An 18,528-nucleotide genomic window follows, 5' to 3' on the forward strand; every position below is an offset into this window, starting at 1 on the left:
GATATATACACCATTTTATAGAATTGTCATATTAGTGTTTTCCGCATGGAGTGTTATATCGTAGAGAGTTTACAAAAAAACGTCATTTTCATTATAAGGCATCTGAGAAGAAAAATGGGTCACCAATTTGAAGATATGGTCCAGAATGTTACTTTTGCAGGAAGGGTTCAAAAAGATCGGTAAGTAGCGTTTATGAAAATTGTTTGATCATATAAAAGTCAACAAAAACCTTTGTACTTTGAGCTAAAAATTATCTTTTTATTATAAAGTGGTTCTCTGAATTGAAAATATAAATTAAAACGAAATATGATAAATTGTATCGGCCGATGAAATACTAGGATGTGTCACATGTGATATGCTAGTCATTAAATTGTTGTTTTCTGTCATCATCACAGCAACAATAAATTTCAGTATCAATATTCTATTTTCCTACTTCAATTATAAAAATTCATTGCTATAGAAGAATTTTTTTTTATGTCACATTTTTTTTAAAAAGAAAATTGAAGAATTTTACGTCAGCTGAATATGGAAACTGCTATACACTGGCACATCGTGAATTTGTGGCTGTAAGAAGTGGGCCATCTAATGGTAGGTGTTACTCAAATAAATCCAATTTGTATTTCTTTGTGTTTTACTGCAATCGTTTCTTCACTACTTTTTTCAAATAAGGTAAAGAAAGAAATAACATAGATATAAGTATAAAAACAATGATTTAAAATACAATTTTATATGATTGTCTATATATTTTTCTAAGACTTGTAAATTTTTTTAAATTTTGAATGAAATTTCAGCAATGAAGTTGACGCTGAATGTTGAAATTGACGAATATATTGATAATCTTTCGACTGGATATGGAATTCGGATAGTTTTTCACGAGCACGGAACATACCCTTTGCCTTCACATGAAGGAATTACTTTGAGTCCTGGATCGGAAACTAATATAGGTTTACGGATGGTAAAATGCTTGATATTTTTAGACCTTTTGAGCCGGTGAATAGAGATTTCATATGTTCATTAATGCGAAGTTCCATGTTCTAATTTCAATTTCTACAAACTAACACCTTTTGAACGTCCAGTTGAACCGCTTTAGTGGTATCGTTTATGAATAAATATGATCCAAGAGGTCATCTCATTTCTTTTTATCTTAAGAAGAATATCAATTAAATATTAACTCTAAATAGTTATTTAAATTTCAGTTTCGACTATACTTCATTAATCGATAAGACTAAATTATATTATGTTTATAGTAATCACCTTGTACGTCCAGTAACGCAGGAGAGTGAAAATAACGCAAGAATCGTGCAAAAATAACTCCTTTTTTGTGCAAAGCAAAGACCGACACGAGTAACATAGTTAGTAAACTGTCAGGAGAAATGTTTGCCTTGATGTTATTTAATCTACGGAAAAAATTAGTAATAAATACTAGAACCAATTTCCAAGATATAGGGGCTGGGTAACACCGCCTGACATAAAATTGAAATATTCTCAGTTGGAAAATTAGCATGTAAACACTATTTTTTAGGTATTTTATCTTTTTCTATCTCAAATTCATATATACATTTAAACAACAAACTCTGATTATTATTTACACCCAAAACAAAGAACTTTGATCATTATTTACACCAAAAACAAACACATGTCATTTATCAACCACTTATACGAAATATCTTTTCATGTATACGTCTTTTATACGAAACAAAACTAGACACCTGGCGAGCCCAAGCTCTATACAACTTATAACCAAACAAAACAAGAAAATCACCACAAAGTGAAGAACACAAAATATGAATATTTTTACAACTCTAAGATACAGTATAAACCACAAACATTCATCCAACAATATTAACTTCACACAATCAAATCAGCATCAGAAAACAACTTTAACTAAAGCACCCAATATTTACATATATCTTCAAAACAAAGCATCAACTAATATAATATCTTGACGAGACAAACATTCAACCAATATCAACCAATTATATCTTCACAACAGATATAACTCAACAACCAAAACAACTAATTACAACCAATAAACCCTGATCAATTAAGATCACCGCAATTATATTCAACCATCTTAACAAATCAACAAATTAAACTCCCTTCAAATCAACAAATTCTCTTCACAACAAAAAAAAAACAAGAGCCGGTTGAACCGGGTGATGCTCCCCGAATAGGTTTTGGACACAGGAAGGTATACCTCTTGTAGTGTCAGAGTTATGTCACAGACAAAGTTCAAAGTGTAAAAATAACCCAAATGTTGTGCACGACACATTGTCTCAATATGGTGATCATTTTTGTGAAATAGTTGTAAAATCCAACTTCAAATAACAAAGTTATGGGCCGGACATGATTTTGCTGCAAGGTGATAGTGTGACCTTGACCTTCAAGGTAGCAACCCAAATGTTGCATGCGACACGTGGATTTAATATGGTGTTCATCTCTGTGAAATAGTTGTTAAATCCGACTTCAAGTAATGAAGTTATGGGCCAGACACGATTTTGCTGCAAGGTCATGTCGTAACCTTGACTTTCAAGGTGGCGACCCAAATGTTGCGCGCGACACATTGTCTCATTATGGTGATCATTTCTGTGAAATAGTTGTAAAATCCGACTTCAAATAATGAAGTTATGTGCCGGACACGATTTTGCTGCAAGGTCATGCTGTGACCTTAACCTTCAAGGTAGTAACCCAAATGTTGCGCACGACACGTCACCTCAATATGGTGATCATTTCTGTGAAATAGTTTTAAAATCTGACTTCAAATAACGAAGTTATGGGCCGGACACGAATTTGCTGCAAGGTCATGCTGTGACCTTGACCTTCAAGTAGTGACACAAATGTTGCGCGCGACACGTCATCTCAATATGATGATCATTTCTGTGAAATATTTTTTAAAATCCGACTTCAAATAACAAAATTATGGGCCAGACACAATTGTGCTGCAAGGTCATGCTGTGACCTTGACCTTCAAGGAAGCGACCCAAATGTTGCGCGCGACACGTCGTCTCAATATAGTGATCATTTCTGTGAAATATTTTTAAAATCCGACTTCAAATAACGAATTTATGGACCGGACACAATTTTGCTGCAAGGTCATGCTATGACCTTGACCTTCAAGATAGCGACCCAAATGTTGCGCGCGACACGTCGTCTCAATATGGTGATCATTTCTGTGTAATACTTTAAAAATCCGACTTCAAAAAACAAAGTTACGGGCCGGACACAATTTTGCTGCAAGGTCATGCTGTGACCTTGACCTACAAGGTTAGCGACCCAAAAGTTGCGCCTGACACATTGTCACAATATGGTGATCATTTCTGTTAAATAGTTTTAAAATTTGCCTTCAAATAACGAAGTTATGGGCCGGACATGATTTTGCAGGAAGATGATGCTGTGACCTTGACCTCCAAGGTAGCGACCCAAATGTTGCGCGCGACACGTCTTCTCAATATGATGATCATTTCTGTGAAATAGTTTTAAAATCTGACTTCAAATAACGAAATTATGGGCCGGACAAGAATTTGCTGCAAGGTCATGCTGTGACCTTGACCTTCAAGGTAGCGATCCAAATGTTGCGCGCGACACGTCATCTCAATATGATGATCATTTCTGTGAAATATTTTTAAAATCCGACTTCAAATAACGAAGTTATGGGCCAGACACAATTTGGCTGCAAGGTCATGCTGTGACCTTGACCTTCAAGGTAGCGAGCAAAATGTTGCGCGCGACACGTCGTGTCAATATAATATACTGATCATTTCTGTGAAATATTTTTAAAATCGGACTTCAAATAACAAAGTTATGGGCCGGACACGAATTCGGGACGTACGTACGGACGGACGGACGGACGGATGTTCTAACAGGAGAGTAATAATGTGGCTATTCTATTGGTCACTCTATTGTTCTTTTTAGCCACACAAAAGAAAATAGCCACATAAAAGCATTACGGAATGAATGACATCAAAGAGAAAGAACAGTTACCTATTGTCCCTCTAGCCACATAATTACTGTTCTGTGAGTGCGGACTGACGGACGGACGGACAATCCGACGACTATATGCTCCCCCGAAATTTTTCGACGCTACACACTATCAGCGTGTCTCTATCTCTTAAAACCTCGCATATTTGCTAGCTTAAACGATTTGACCTTTACATGTAGATATATTTTATACTCCAAGCAACAGGTTTATAAATGAAACTGTACATTGAAATCTGATACACTTCAGTGTATCGCTGACTCGTTGTAAAAAAACTATCTACAGTGAAACTGTATGATTATTCTGACATAAAAAAAACCAAAATATGTTATAGTAAATCAAATTTAAAGAAATGAATAAGCGCATACGGCTATCGCATACGGCTATATTTTACTTTTACCAGCACCACAAATGTTTTCTGGAATGAATATAATTTTTCAAGATCATTCGTGATAAAGACGACATGACTATTGCTTTGAAGTCGACTTAAGGTGATTCCGCTTTGTCAGCCATGTCTGTTTCCACTAAAGTCTGTCCAAAGTGAAAGTAGGCAAAAATTCATATAACAACAAAGCTCACACTGTTATATGATGAGCCATTTGCAAGTACACTTCCAGTTCTATGTTTTAAAGACTATTTTAAACAAAAATAAAAATGATAACAATAAGAAAATTTACCTTGAATGGGCTAAATTTTTGAAGACCAAAAACATTCCGTTGCAAAGTTTTATGCACATTTCATGAATGGCAAAATCCAGTTTAAAGTCTATTTTAGTGCCAACAAAAGCTTTTTTTTTTGCAGAAAATACAAAAACTTTAAAAAAACATAAATGTTAGGAAAGTAGTTTATCTGACTATGAAAAAACATGGCCAACATGACATGTGTAAAAAAAATAGTACCATGAAAATAAACATCATTTACCTATTTCTTGTGTACATGACAAACAGACACACTTCACTGTTACACATAAAAAGGTTATATTTTAAAGTTTGATTTTGTTTTCATTTTAATTGTAGTTCATCAGGCTATAAAAGATGATTCTTTTCTTGCACTACTTGTTTACAAAAAAATAATGGAGGCCATGTGCTTAGAAGGACATGAGATACTTATTTATTTGGAGTTAAGTTTTGAAAGATTTTTGTATTTGCTGCAAAAAATAGCTTTTGTTGGCACTAAAACAGACTTTAAAAAGGATTTTGCCATTCATGAAATGTGCATAAAACTTTGCAACAGAATGTTTTTGGTCTTCAGAAATGTAGCACATTCAAGGTAAATATTCTTATTGTTATCATTTTTATTTTTGTTTATAATTGTCCTTAAAATATAAACCTGGAAGTGTACTTTAAAATGGTTCATCATTTTACATAAGAGCTTTGTTGTTCTATGAATTTTGGCCTACTTTCACTTTGGACAGACTTTAGTGAAAACAAGCATGGCTGACAAAGCAGAATCACCTTAAATAAGAAAATAAACAGTTTTGATTTGACATTCAGTTGCCCTTAGACAATTGCCTAAACACTAGTGTCATATAATACTATAGGGAAGAAGGTACTTATTGGATACGATTCAGGTATTTTTATGTGCTAAACAGCGTTGCTTGGGTGTTTACAAATCTGCATAACCTCCTTAAATTTGATTCAGTCATATCTTAATTGCTAATTTCACAGTAATATGTGTAATTGGCTCAGGTATACCGAATATCAAAAGCAAAATGTAATTATTGCGTTATTGTATTAAAACATAACGTCATAACACAATAATCGCCTTCAATATACAAGTCAGGTCGTCATTCTCACGAATCAACTTGATAAAATAAAACACTATCCTAGAAATATGTTAATGCGATTAATAATACAATATCTGGGCAACCATATGCGCTAAGACATTTATTCAATTTAACACTCGCATTTTTTCCCTTTTGGACATTCGTTACCTTGAACTTTTTAGTACTTTATGCAAAGTTTGCAATCAGATTTCTTCAACATCAGATGAATGTCATACGTACACTTGAAATTATTTCAATGTTTAACTTGCATCACATGCCTTATTTTGTCGTATAGTGTTCGAAGTAAAGTTTTCTTAGTTTTGCATTTATCTCATCAGTATTTTAGCTGTGTGTATATATATATGTGGAGCCAATAAATTTATATCTTTGATATACGATATATTTCGTGTATTTATTATTACTATAATAGAAAATACATACGCAGAACAGAAACCTTTTTTCTTTTATTAATTTTCAAATTATATTGTTGTTTTTTCATTGCTTCAGAGGGAAGATCATTTTTCTAAATTGCTATTGTATCCTGCGCCTTCATTTTAATTAGGTTCGAATTTTGAGACTTCCTGAACCTTATGGTAATTGCAGTGATGGCCGTGAGTTTGCAAGAAAATATCAAAAGAAATACAGCATTTCGGTATGTTTTTCTTCTGAGCAACTATGCTACATGTCAATGTAACAAACGTTGGACTTACCAATCTATTGCATATCCTGTTTGTAAGTTTTCGGTTTGACCTGGATATATATATTCCTATATATGATTCTAAATGGACTAAAAATATTTAATGTAATTATTCATTTATTATTGTAATTAATTACAATGTACTTAAATGTATATTTTTTTTATATTTTCTAAGGCATGCTACGAGTTTTGTCGTATTTTGGAAATTATTGAAACTTGTAATTGCCTCCCAGCTGAGGCCCCGGATGAAGTTCCTCTGAACAAAACGTCACTTCCGGTCTGCAACACAACAGAGGAAGCAGGTAGTCTAAACAAAACAGTTGACAAAAACAAGTTTGAAAAGTTCACTTCGCTTAGATTTTTATTGGTTTTGCGACACACATAAATATTGCCTATTCATGTACAATTGTCGGTATTCGTACTTAAACTGAATAAAGATAATACAAATGTATACAAATTCAATTACATGTTGTATTGTGACAGAGGAGAAAATGATAAACAAAAATCAATGGAAAATGACAACAAAAATCATAGAAACAAACTGTTCAAGGGCAAATGTTTCGAAACATGAGGTCGGTGGCTTAATTTGTTTTCGCTTAAAACGTTTCTGAAGACCATGCAAATGTAATAAACCTTTTTACAATACGATTTTCCATAGCAACGAATGTTGCATTTCGCGCATGCGCATTCTGCGTAGGGCAGAAAGCAATAACGATGTCTACAGTTTATCATACTTTAAAGCTTTAATAGATGCTGTTTCATGTTATGTCACCCAAAAAATATCAATTTTGGGATGACTTAAGGCGGTAAGTACAGAAAACGTGAATTTATTTTTTTAAGAAATCTACGAAAATGTGTGGGAGTAATAATTCAATGGTCAAAACGGGCACACACATATCTTTGTTCAAGGTATCATTAGACGACTTTTCCATCAGTAATTTAAATTAAAACAGCAGGGTGTTAAAGATAAAATTTTATTACCCCTGTATTACATAATATTATACAATTTGTATTGTACACTTCCTTTAAATAACATGATTGGTCAGGCGGTAAGTGTCAAAAAGAATGGCACGCGATCGTTTGTTCATTGAACCGGGACGTTTAAATATCATGATATAGTTATTCAGTTACGCATATTAAAATGGTAATTTTAGTAACTTTTAAATATACCGATCAATGTTTATGGATTTTGAGAAGAGAAAAATTGTGTCACGTGCATTATTAAAAATAACATGTTTTACGAAGAAGCGGGTAAAATGTCTGTGATATCTTTTCCAAACAACCCATCTTAACATCTCAATATTTTGAAAAAAAAATCAATTATTTAAAAACTTTTTATGTGACTTAAATTTTTCTGTTTGTATCACAGGCAAATCGGATAAAGGATAAAATCAGGTATATTGACACTAAAAATGCATTATCACCTGTTCTGATTTTTTTCTGAATGATAATTAATCTCCATTTCATGTTATATAATTTCTTTTGTTTTTAAATGAACTATTTCAACAGCAAATAAGTTGACTATGATCTCAGTGTCATGCAGTCTGTGATCGTTAATTCTTAAACAAGTATCTTTTCCATGCCTTTTTATGGCATTCTTCGCCACAAAGCTATAAAGTCATCTTTTCTATATTTGTTGAAAGCTATTTTATATAATTTTCCACCGTTTACCTTGAACTAACTCGGATTTGTCTATGAACTTTTACTATATTTCTATGTAGGGCGAAGGATTTCTTGCCCTACGCAGATTGCGCATGCGCGAGAAAATTCTAATTCCGGTCGATTTTTCATAGCAACGGACCGCGTCGTAAAAAGGTCTATAGTGTCAGACATTTTCCAGTTCGTGTAGATTACATCCAATTAAGTTACTACTTTGAGGTCATTCCTTTGTTCTGACCGTACTGTATTTTTAATACAGTGCAGGTAGGTGTCCAATATTAATGTGTAAGTCAAATATTAATCGTGTAAAACATTAATATCAGACAGCGTGTCGTGAAGTGAAAGAAGCTTGTATGACCGCAGGACTTTGTGGATAATTATCCAAATAAAAAAGTAAAATGTATCCTCTTATTTATCAGTAGTTTACACAACGAATGAAACGGCTTTTCTCCGCCTATTACGCATGTAACAGAACCACAAGTGTTATCTGTCGATTATTTCTTTGCTCATTTCACGAATTTTATCTTCAAGCGTACTGTTTTTTCGATTTCCAAGCTCCTTAAAATCATATCACTGCATACGCTTCCCTAGAGAAAGGTAGCGAAGCGTCAGTCAGGGTATGATTTTATTTCTTGCCTTTTTATTGCCCGTTTTCCTTTTTGGGGAGGCTATGCCTCCCCAATGTAATACCGTTCGTCAAATCTTACTGCCGCGGTAATCAGGTAAAAAAATAGTACCTTGATTTTTTCTAAGCTGACTCATCACTCATCACAGACATTTACAATATGAAAATATTTTCATTCTTCAATTACATATCTGCAATTTGTAAAGATAATAATTCTCTGAAATATTTGTTTATTTTTTTTCAAAATCACTACTCCGTGACGTCATACTGCCGCGGTAATCAGGTTTAGGCATACGTACGTTGGTAATAAATAGTTCTGGTATGAAAACCCTTCTTTATAATAACTTTATCAATATTCTTTTAACAAAAAACATAAATGAAAATTTATAAGTAAATGCTTTAATTTGGTGGCAATATTCTTATTATTTTTGATAACAATTTTCAAATTACTACGCAGCGACCAAACTGTTTATACGGGTCATTAACTAGAACAAACGTTGCAACACCGTATTATCATGCATGTTCATTTTGTTGTTTTAACCATTAGTAGTCCTTAATATTTTTTTAAAGACAAATAATCGAAACTGTCGCTTACATCAGAGACATGGATCATGCTTGCGTGATAACAAAGGAAAACTAACTTATTAGTACACCCTAGGAGGTTGTACGCGAAAAACGCTCATAAACAGCTATATCATATAGCTGTTAGTAAATATTTTTGCATACATTAACTAAAAAATCACTGATGGTGATGAACATATAGTTTGAAAACATTATATTCTTGAACCATTATCGCCGAAAAAAACGTATTAACTACAAAACCCGTAAGGACCCCTCCGAAAAAATTTCACAGCACAAGATTTTACATTAGCAAATAAAAAAGGAATACTTATTATTTTCATCTTACATTATTCATTAATCAAACATTTAACATAAAAGTATCTTTTAAAAATATGTCTGGCAAAATTGACAGATCCCTACTCTGATCTTTAATTTGTATAGGAATAAATTTAAACATGTGTTCTTTTGTTTAGGAATATTTTGTAGTGAAAGTCTTAATATACCCACTACATCTCATAATTAGAATTAGACAGGTCAGGGATTTATACAACCAGTTGTTTAGTTAACTGCGCTCATTTTAATCCCAATAGAAACATTCAAATATTTGGGGTAAAAAACATGACCAAAGTACCTAGTACATGTAGTAGTACCGGTGGTGATCCCATTAAACTGATTATAGATTCGAATTGATTAGAAAACAAAAATAGAAACATGTGTTTCCGTACAACAAAAATCGGAAGTAAAGTGAACAGTTAAATGACAGAAATATGTGGTCAAATATGTTTTAACAAGGAAATAATTATTTCAGAGAAAGACGCAAAGATCAGTCTTCAATCAAATGAATGACCCCGTATTGTGTAATTAGAAAGTTTATTCAATTCTAGGGCAACGCATCATAATTTGATAGTCCATGTGTAATAAAATTCAAATTTTCAATACAGATTATGAGATACATAAAAAATATTAAAGAATAAGAAGCTTTAAAAAAGAAAAAAGAAAAAAGAAAAAAAAAACGCATATATATACGAATTACTTACAGTCGAGCATCGGTAAGTCATTAACATATCTTACGAAACTTTAATTTGAAAATGATATTTGCGCGCGCTGAAGTGATTAATGTTTATTTGAAAAATAAAAAAAAGAACTTATATGTTTGTGTTCTAAAAATAATCGGCGGCATAAGAGGAATTTCGTATTCATTTTACAACACTTGAAAAATTACTACAGAAAATGTGTTGTTGTTTTCAACAAAAGTGTGTGTGTTTTAAGTTTATTTATACTCGGCGCCGGAATAACCATATGTCCGAGATTATAGCATCGGGGACGTCTTTTTCAAGCAGAATCTTCCTGGTAGCCCATTCTTCGTTCGTTGGTGGTAAAGGAGACGACAATACTGTCAAGGCATCAACTCTCTGACTGACGACAACAAAAACAGCATTTATTAGCGCCAAAACTCCAGAGTAAGTCACGACAGGCCAACCAATCACCTCTGGTACTTATGATGATTTGACCATGACCTTCCGTTTGCCTTCTCCGCGACATGCACGCCTCTGGAGGGATTTGGAGAAGTTTCAACAAAAACTTCCAAAACATGCCATTTATAACACCATTCATAGCACTGACGCTTCGATGTTCTCATCTATTTGCGGGAAATGGTCGACAAGGAAAACTCTACGTAATAACCGCAAACCCTGTTAACAACAGATTTTCCGCAGTATATATTTCAAGCTAGTGAGGTTTAAAATCTATCGATTAACTACCATAAGTTGGTTGAGTGTTGGCGGTAAAAAAAGAAGATATAACTTCCTGATCAATTTTCACTTAGGTTGATTCAATTTTGAATAAGCTTTGCAGATATGTATTTTTTCAACAACTATTTAGCTTTCATATTATCCGACGCTGTCAGTAATGAAATGGGAATAATTTTCTGAAACGTGATTTTATTCGAGATTTGCTTCTGGAGAGGACAACTTTCTGTCCGTAGAGCATGAATATTAATACTCAGTATCTTATTGATCTCAATTATGGTACATGTAAATGTGTATAATTTTTATGTCCAATAAAAATGTTGCATAACTTGCAGTTGTTATTATCATTCAATAATATTAAAATGACATAAAGTTTTATGATGAACAGTCCTAGAATATTTTGATGAGGAACCGTCAGTTGTAAAATGTTATTGTTATCTTATAATGAACAGTCGTCATACTTGCTGGTATGTCATTTATTATTGACAGTTTAGGTTTTTCAAAATTTGCATGATTAACAGTCCGAATGTAGACCTCAATGAATGTTCTAGAATATTAGTAAAATGAATAGTCAACCATATTAACCATATACACATGTATATGAATGGTTGAACACAACAGTAAGGATAAATAGCGCAATGTGCATATCTTCTTATTTTGGTAATAATTGAAATAACAGCTCATTTTAAGCAAAAAGAAAAGAAACTAGAAGTCTGAAACATTCTGTCATAGCCTCCCCATCAGTACATTCAGTGCTTTGATTTAAATACAGTTGTTGACAATCATACTTGATTTGCTTCATTGTATACTGAAACAAAAAAGAAACGTTCTCCAAGTTTGAATATATATATGTTAGAACAGTTTTTCAATCCTTTTCAAACTCGATTTTTACGTTGAATAAACATATCGGGCTTTTATACGGGGATTAGCTGACCGATTTTGCAAAAAAAACGAGTTTTACAGGCTACTACATGTATATAAGTGTGTACATCTAAGTGGTACCCTTGAACAACTGGCACATACTTTGCGAAAGTTTCTTTTTTGGTTCAGTATATGTACGTTATGTTGCAGTTAGGTCAACTTTTCAAATAAGTGTAATGGTCAGCTTTTCAATAAAAGTAATAGAGAAAATACATTCATCTATTCAACTGTATAAAACAAAAGCGGGTATATTTGACTATATATATGTTGGGTTATATATATTGAACCGATTCCATACTCCTGTGGTATGACAAATATCAATTCAAAAATAAGATAATATCATTTTGTTGCGTAAAATATTTAATCCACTCCTGGTTTTTTAAGCGCTCATTTAAATTAATTTTTACATATTGGACGTTTTTGGGGTGATATCTACTACTAAGAAAAGGGAAAGATTTTTGTAAATTTGGGTAAACGGTAAAATTTAAAAGAAACTAGAAGCATGGATAAATCTCTCTTTTTTGTGATGTTGTGAGTTGCAATACTTATTGAACCATAATGGTGTTTACGAAAAGAAAACTTTGCAATAAAATAACCTAACAGTATTACTATTTATTGTACATGTATTTTAATTTCATCATGTTCGTTGATTTAAATGTTTAAACCTAAGGTCTGAACATCGATTAGGTTAAGATAACAAGTGGCCTTCATCGTATGAGCATTTTCGACGGAAGTTTCCTCTTCCGGTTTCAATTGTACCATCCATTTGTTATGCTGTTTTTTCTCTAACAATTACAGTTGAAAAATGCATACTGAAGGTCAACGTGGAATTGGATAATGGAGACATAAGTTGTGATTGCCATCCACCTTGTCGGTAATTATTTACATTTCCCTCTTTTAACAATAATTATTGACTTAATCATTTTTCTTTAAGTAATCCGATGCAATGTTTTCGTGACAACGTGCTGCTTTGCGTGCTCGGTTTGTCGTCACAGTGTGTTACTTGAAGTTAAATGACTCAGTGCATTTCATGATAATGTTCCTTTGAATTTAATTGATGCTGGGGTTTTGTGTTCGTTTGGTTTCCTACTTTTAGTTGCTTCCATGATAATTTTTAAAGTTATCTGATACAAACTTTTCAAGTTATCTGATGCAAGCGTTTTCCTTCATAATATGTTTCTTTGATGTTAACTAGTGCAAAAACGTTTCGTGATCATGTATTGCTTCAAAGTTATCTGATACAAGGTTCTTCATGATAATATGTTATTTAAAAGTTATCATCTGAATCAAGGTTTTTCATGATAATCTGTGATTTTAGAGTTAACCGAAGCAAGGAATTTCATGATTATATGTTGATTTGAAGTTATGTAGTGCAAAACTTTTCGTAATATACGTTACTTTCAATGTATTTAAAGCAAAACTTTTCATGATAATGAGTAATTTTTTAAGTTATCTGAAGTAAGGATTTTTGTGATAAATTATCTGAAGTAAGGATTTTTGTGTTAATATGTTACTTTGAAGAAGGCAAGGATTTTCCGAATAATATGTATTTTGAAGTTATCTAATGTAATGTTTTTCATTATAATATATTTTCCTGAACTTATCTGAAACAAGGAATTTTTTGATAATGTGTTTCTTTAGTTTAAATAAATCTATTTCAATATTTCACATATTTTACATTTTATATGTATATAATTATTACATAAAATTGAAAGGCATTAGAACAAAAAAAAACTTATATAGTTCCTCTCCAAATTCTCCCTGTTACTTTGAAAATATCTAAAGACACGCATTTAATGATAATATGTTACCTCGAGGTTATCTCATGTGTTACTTTGAACTTGATTTCATGAAAATTCTTTACTCTGGAATCCACTAAATAAATGCAAAGTTTTGCATAAAGTACTTCTTATAATTATTCGCCCAGAACTATTGTTTTTGGTTATGAACAATAGATTTAATCATAAGCGAATTTCGTTGATCAGTCATTTATATTTGTATAAGATAACAGAAATTTTCATTTCATTTATTATAACAAAATAATAAAAAAAATTAGTAACTTATTTGCTTATGATTTCTAAAAATTTATGAACATATGAAATATTTTTTCTCAGAGAGACTGTTTACACGAAGAAAACATCCTCCACCTTCTGGCCATCAGATGACTATCTGGTATGTATATTCACTAAAATTACGTTATTTGCATGAATGTCTATATCTTTCACTACATAGATTAATTACATAACTAAAGACATACAATGTTAATGCGGTATAAAATATGAAAAACAAGATCATTAAGGAAGGGCGGCGTTCAATATAATCAACCACCACATGATCATGAAACACCGGACTACCAGCAAGTAGCCCAAGTAATTGTTAAAATCATTTTACAATAAGTACCTTTCATTTTTTAATTTAATAATCGATTTACGTCAACTCTAGGGCATGTATAAGATTGTTATCTCTTTACATATTCATGGGTAAAACTACTTTTTTATTCTTTGCAATTCTATCATTTATTTGAACATTGTATCAAAAATAGTTTAACCACCTTGCATGTCTTTATGAATGTCTTGAAGAAATAAATAAGTCCACAATATTGCAGAAAGTGTTGATAACAGAGGTGTGTAACAATAAGTCACATTCAGACTTCTGGGATGCTCCTTGTTCCGGCATGGAGAAATTAGCTTCACATGAACTCGACAAGTATGAATTAACAATGCATACAAAATGTGTATTTATTTTTTAGTAAATATGAATATATACATAGGATGTAATAGTGTTAATAATTTCGTGCGAAGGTTAAAATAAATGATATTCAAGTGAGAAATGTTTCATATTTGCTTAAGAATACGTATTGTAGTTAAATCTGACGTGGGTCGTATTCTTGCACACAAACTAAATAGACAGTATTCAAGAAAATTATTGATATCTATTAACAAAATTCATTTGCTTCTTTTGCAGATATAGGCGCAACTTCTTACGAGTTCTGATTTATTTTGAAGACTTGCATTATGAATTAATCGAGGAGGAACCAATCTATGAAGTATGAGTATAATTTTTAACAGCGAACTTTATCATTTTTTCCATGACCCTTGTCATGCTAATTATTTCAAATGGACATGCCCATCTTTCAATACCGACAGAAGCATTCATCATTTTTAGGGAAGATTTAAAAAAGATGTACGAACCAAACTGAGAACACTGCAGACCGTGATCAGATAGGATTTAACTCAATACAGGATTGGAGCAGTACCTCTAGGCGCTTGCAGAAATCATGATCACAAAATACACAAATATCGTTTTTTTTTCGCCGATTTTTACATTTTTCATTAATTATCATACATAAATTGGTGTGAAAAGATGAATTAAACCTGTTAAAGTTCATTCCGTTGGGTAAAAAGGCAAGATTTTAGCCTTTCATCATTCAAGCGCCTTGTACGGTATATACCGGAATACGGAATATTGTGGTGCTCCAATCCTCCTTTTACTCGTAGTCTCACTCGATCAGATATAGATATTCCTACTGATCTTCGTATGCACTGGTCACGTGGGTAGAATAAGTCGCCGTTAGTAGTATGAAACATAAAGATAAATTAGTAAAACTATATGTCTTAAGATAGTTTAAATGAATAGTTTGTGGAAATAAAATATACGTTAACTTTTGAAATATATGTTTCTTTTATCAAATCCAAAACAATAAGATGTGACTAAGTGTGATTTATATAATTACGTTTGTATTTGCAGCCCGTTCGTTTCATATCCGATATAGGAGGTACGATTGGGTTATTCCTTGGCGCGTCTGCTCTGACTTTCGTGGAACTTTTGCAACTGGTTCTCGAATTGATCTTGTTCATAAAACCCAAGAATCAGAATGTAAATTCATCCAAGAATCAGAATGTAAATTCAGAGAACAGCGAAAGAGATAGCGAGACACTTCTTTAAAGTATAACGTGATTCTTGTTGTGAATAGCTGTAAATACATTTATATTCTAAGCATATTAGGAGATATTTTCTTTCATATTTATGACTATCATCTTAACATTGGTAAAAAAAATGGAAGAACAATTAATATACAGTGTGAACTGTAAGTTCATCTGCACCAGATATAATCATCTTTATCATGTTATTATTTGGATTTTGTTATTTGTTCTGTTTTTTGTTGATGATTTTAGAAATAGAATTAACTCATACGCAAATTTATTATTATATTATATAAGCTGTAGATCTAACAATTTTGATACGTACAATCTGGCATGGTATAGATTTTATACTCACTTTATATAGGATATGTATATTTGAAAATATTCTTCACTTATAACTCGTGGTTAAACACACAATGACAGACTTGAAATAATTAGATCAGAAATTTCATCATGATTTCGAAGTTATTAGAGATGTATATTTGTTTACTACATTGATGACTTTATTGAATAGAACTGGCATTTTTTGGTACACGTCCAAATATTTCTAAAAAATGTCAGCTAAGAAAAAGAATCTGTTATTTTAAAGTGATTAATTAAACTGTTTCGTGTGTACATATTATATGTTTTTAAACATATTCAGCTATATAATAGAGAGTCTACCTTACAAAATTCTGTTCATTCTTTATTTAAATATATATTATGCACATCTTTGAGAAAAAATATTTTTATTGCAGAACTTTATTGAAATATATAAACTTCTTACTATGTCTTGAATAAAAAAAAAGAAATTATGTATAGGAATCTGACTTCCTTATAAGGAGTCGAGTAAAGCTAGGCCTTTCATCGACTTCCCTATTAGGAGTCGAGTAAAGCTAGTCCTTTCCTAAAAAATCTGACACTATATATTTATGATGTGTCGACTTATAGTATGTAGGATTTAAAGCTTAACATATTTAATTTTTGTGAAGTCAAAACATAGTTTATTTTATGGGCCCTAATTACAAAAGGATCGTGTGACGTCAGCGGTCCACAAAGCAGTATAGGACCCCCTGAGCGGTCACTATCACTGCCGGACTGCTAAAAATTCAGCGGGGATAACCGCGTGGAATATTTTAGCAAAAACTCGCAATATAATAAGCTGACTGACAACAGTTTCCTGTACATTTTACTAGAAAATTTGCTTTTCAATCAATATGATTTTTTTCGTCGTTGAGTTTTACCATTATCACACACCCGTGCCGATTTTGCGACTCCGTAAAAACGGTATTGCACGACCGTGCATATATTTTGACGTGACATCATACGCGTTAAACATAGTGTTTATCACACCCGTGCCGATTTGACGACTCCGAAAAAACGGTATTGAACGGCCGTGTAGATATTTTGACGTGAGGTCATTTGCGTTAAACAAACATAGTGTTTATCTCATACCCCTTGCCGATTTGACGACTCCGAAAAACGGTATTGCACGGCCTTGTAGATATTTTGACATACCGCCATTTGCGTTAAACAAACAAAGACGCGCTAAATCTAAGCGTTACAGTGTAGGCACGTAAATGAAAAATTTAAACATTCTTTATTGTGGGTATGTGATAAAAATGAATTTTATATTCGTTTAGGTTCAATACTTAATTTATTGAACTCGTTGAATAAAATAGTATCATGCTCGTCACAGGCTCGCATAACATAATTTTATTAAACTCGTTCAATAAATTCAGTATTGACCTACACTCATTTAATATACCCTATATATATCCGTGTCAGCGTGTGACAGGGCCTTAAATCTTAGTATATTTATGACGACGTCAGCATTCCGACCAAAAAGTAAAGTGACCGGCTGAGCAGCAAATGTTAAGATGCTATTATTGGCGACGCCGGTGAGCGGCGTCGTCTCTTATGGAATGCTTTTTATTTTGGCCTATGGAAGGAGCTGTTATTATTAGCAGTTAATGTCATGTTGTGTTAATTAGTTTTTATTTTGAATCGTAAAAATCAAGCAAACAAATATGTTGTTATATTTGTATTTAATAACTTTATGTAAAAAGCATATGCATTGTGATATTATTTTCACGAAATTGCAGGCCCAGTTTAACAGATTGTCCCTTCGCTTTATTGGCAATACTAAAACCCGGGATTTCGAATATCGTTGTGTCCACAATTCTTTTTCATTAATTTATATATTTTCAAAATTTTCCTACAAGAAGAACGTTCACCTGCAAATGAGTCATTAGGATTGGTAATGGAACTGTTGTAAACGATTATCCTACTGATTTTATCCATGTTCATCCAGAATGATTGTTTTTACAAGTGTACCATATCCGGATGTTGAAAGCTATCCGATTTTTTGCAATTACTGCTGTCACATGGCCTTCTAACTTTTTATGAAAACGTTACCATTACTTTGCTTGGCTTAATAAAACTGAGCCTGCAACATTTCATAATTTCCTGTTTAGGGTGTTCTTTTGGGTTTCAGGTTTTCTCTATTTTAAGGGGAAGTAACTCATGTTTACCTAATTATTTGTTCTTTGTTGTCTATCTTAGGTATTACTTTCTATTCTTTTATAGATTTACCACTTGTAACGGCATCAAAAGCATAGAGGCCTTGAGCAGTGAATATTGATAGATTTTTTTACTGGCTTTATACATAGGG

The 18,528-nt window shown here is 32.4% G+C and overlaps 1 protein-coding gene across 2 annotated transcripts in view; it reads left to right on the forward strand.

The window, feature by feature from the left end:
* Positions 1-16,955, forward strand: part of LOC132752204 (FMRFamide-activated amiloride-sensitive sodium channel-like) — a 38,912-nt gene extending 21,957 nt beyond the window's left edge. For both annotated transcript variants that reach the window (XM_060742512.1, XM_060742513.1), the window contains 10 exons: positions 99-179; positions 497-588; positions 792-955; positions 6,304-6,393; positions 6,614-6,740; positions 12,751-12,826; positions 14,067-14,124; positions 14,558-14,658; positions 14,917-14,998; positions 15,700-16,955. In XM_060742512.1, the coding sequence (XP_060598495.1) occupies positions 99-179; positions 497-588; positions 792-955; positions 6,304-6,393; positions 6,614-6,740; positions 12,751-12,826; positions 14,067-14,124; positions 14,558-14,658; positions 14,917-14,998; positions 15,700-15,897 (1,069 nt within the window). In that variant the 3' untranslated portion in view covers positions 15,898-16,955. The remainder of the gene's footprint in view (positions 1-98; positions 180-496; positions 589-791; positions 956-6,303; positions 6,394-6,613; positions 6,741-12,750; positions 12,827-14,066; positions 14,125-14,557; positions 14,659-14,916; positions 14,999-15,699) is intronic.
* Positions 16,956-18,528: the final 1,573 nt, after the last annotated feature.

This window comes from Ruditapes philippinarum, unplaced genomic scaffold (genome assembly GCF_026571515.1).
Source record: "Ruditapes philippinarum isolate M1 unplaced genomic scaffold, ASM2657151v2 ctg1801_1_1_1_1, whole genome shotgun sequence".
Classification (NCBI taxonomy): Eukaryota; Metazoa; Mollusca; class Bivalvia; order Venerida; family Veneridae; genus Ruditapes; species Ruditapes philippinarum.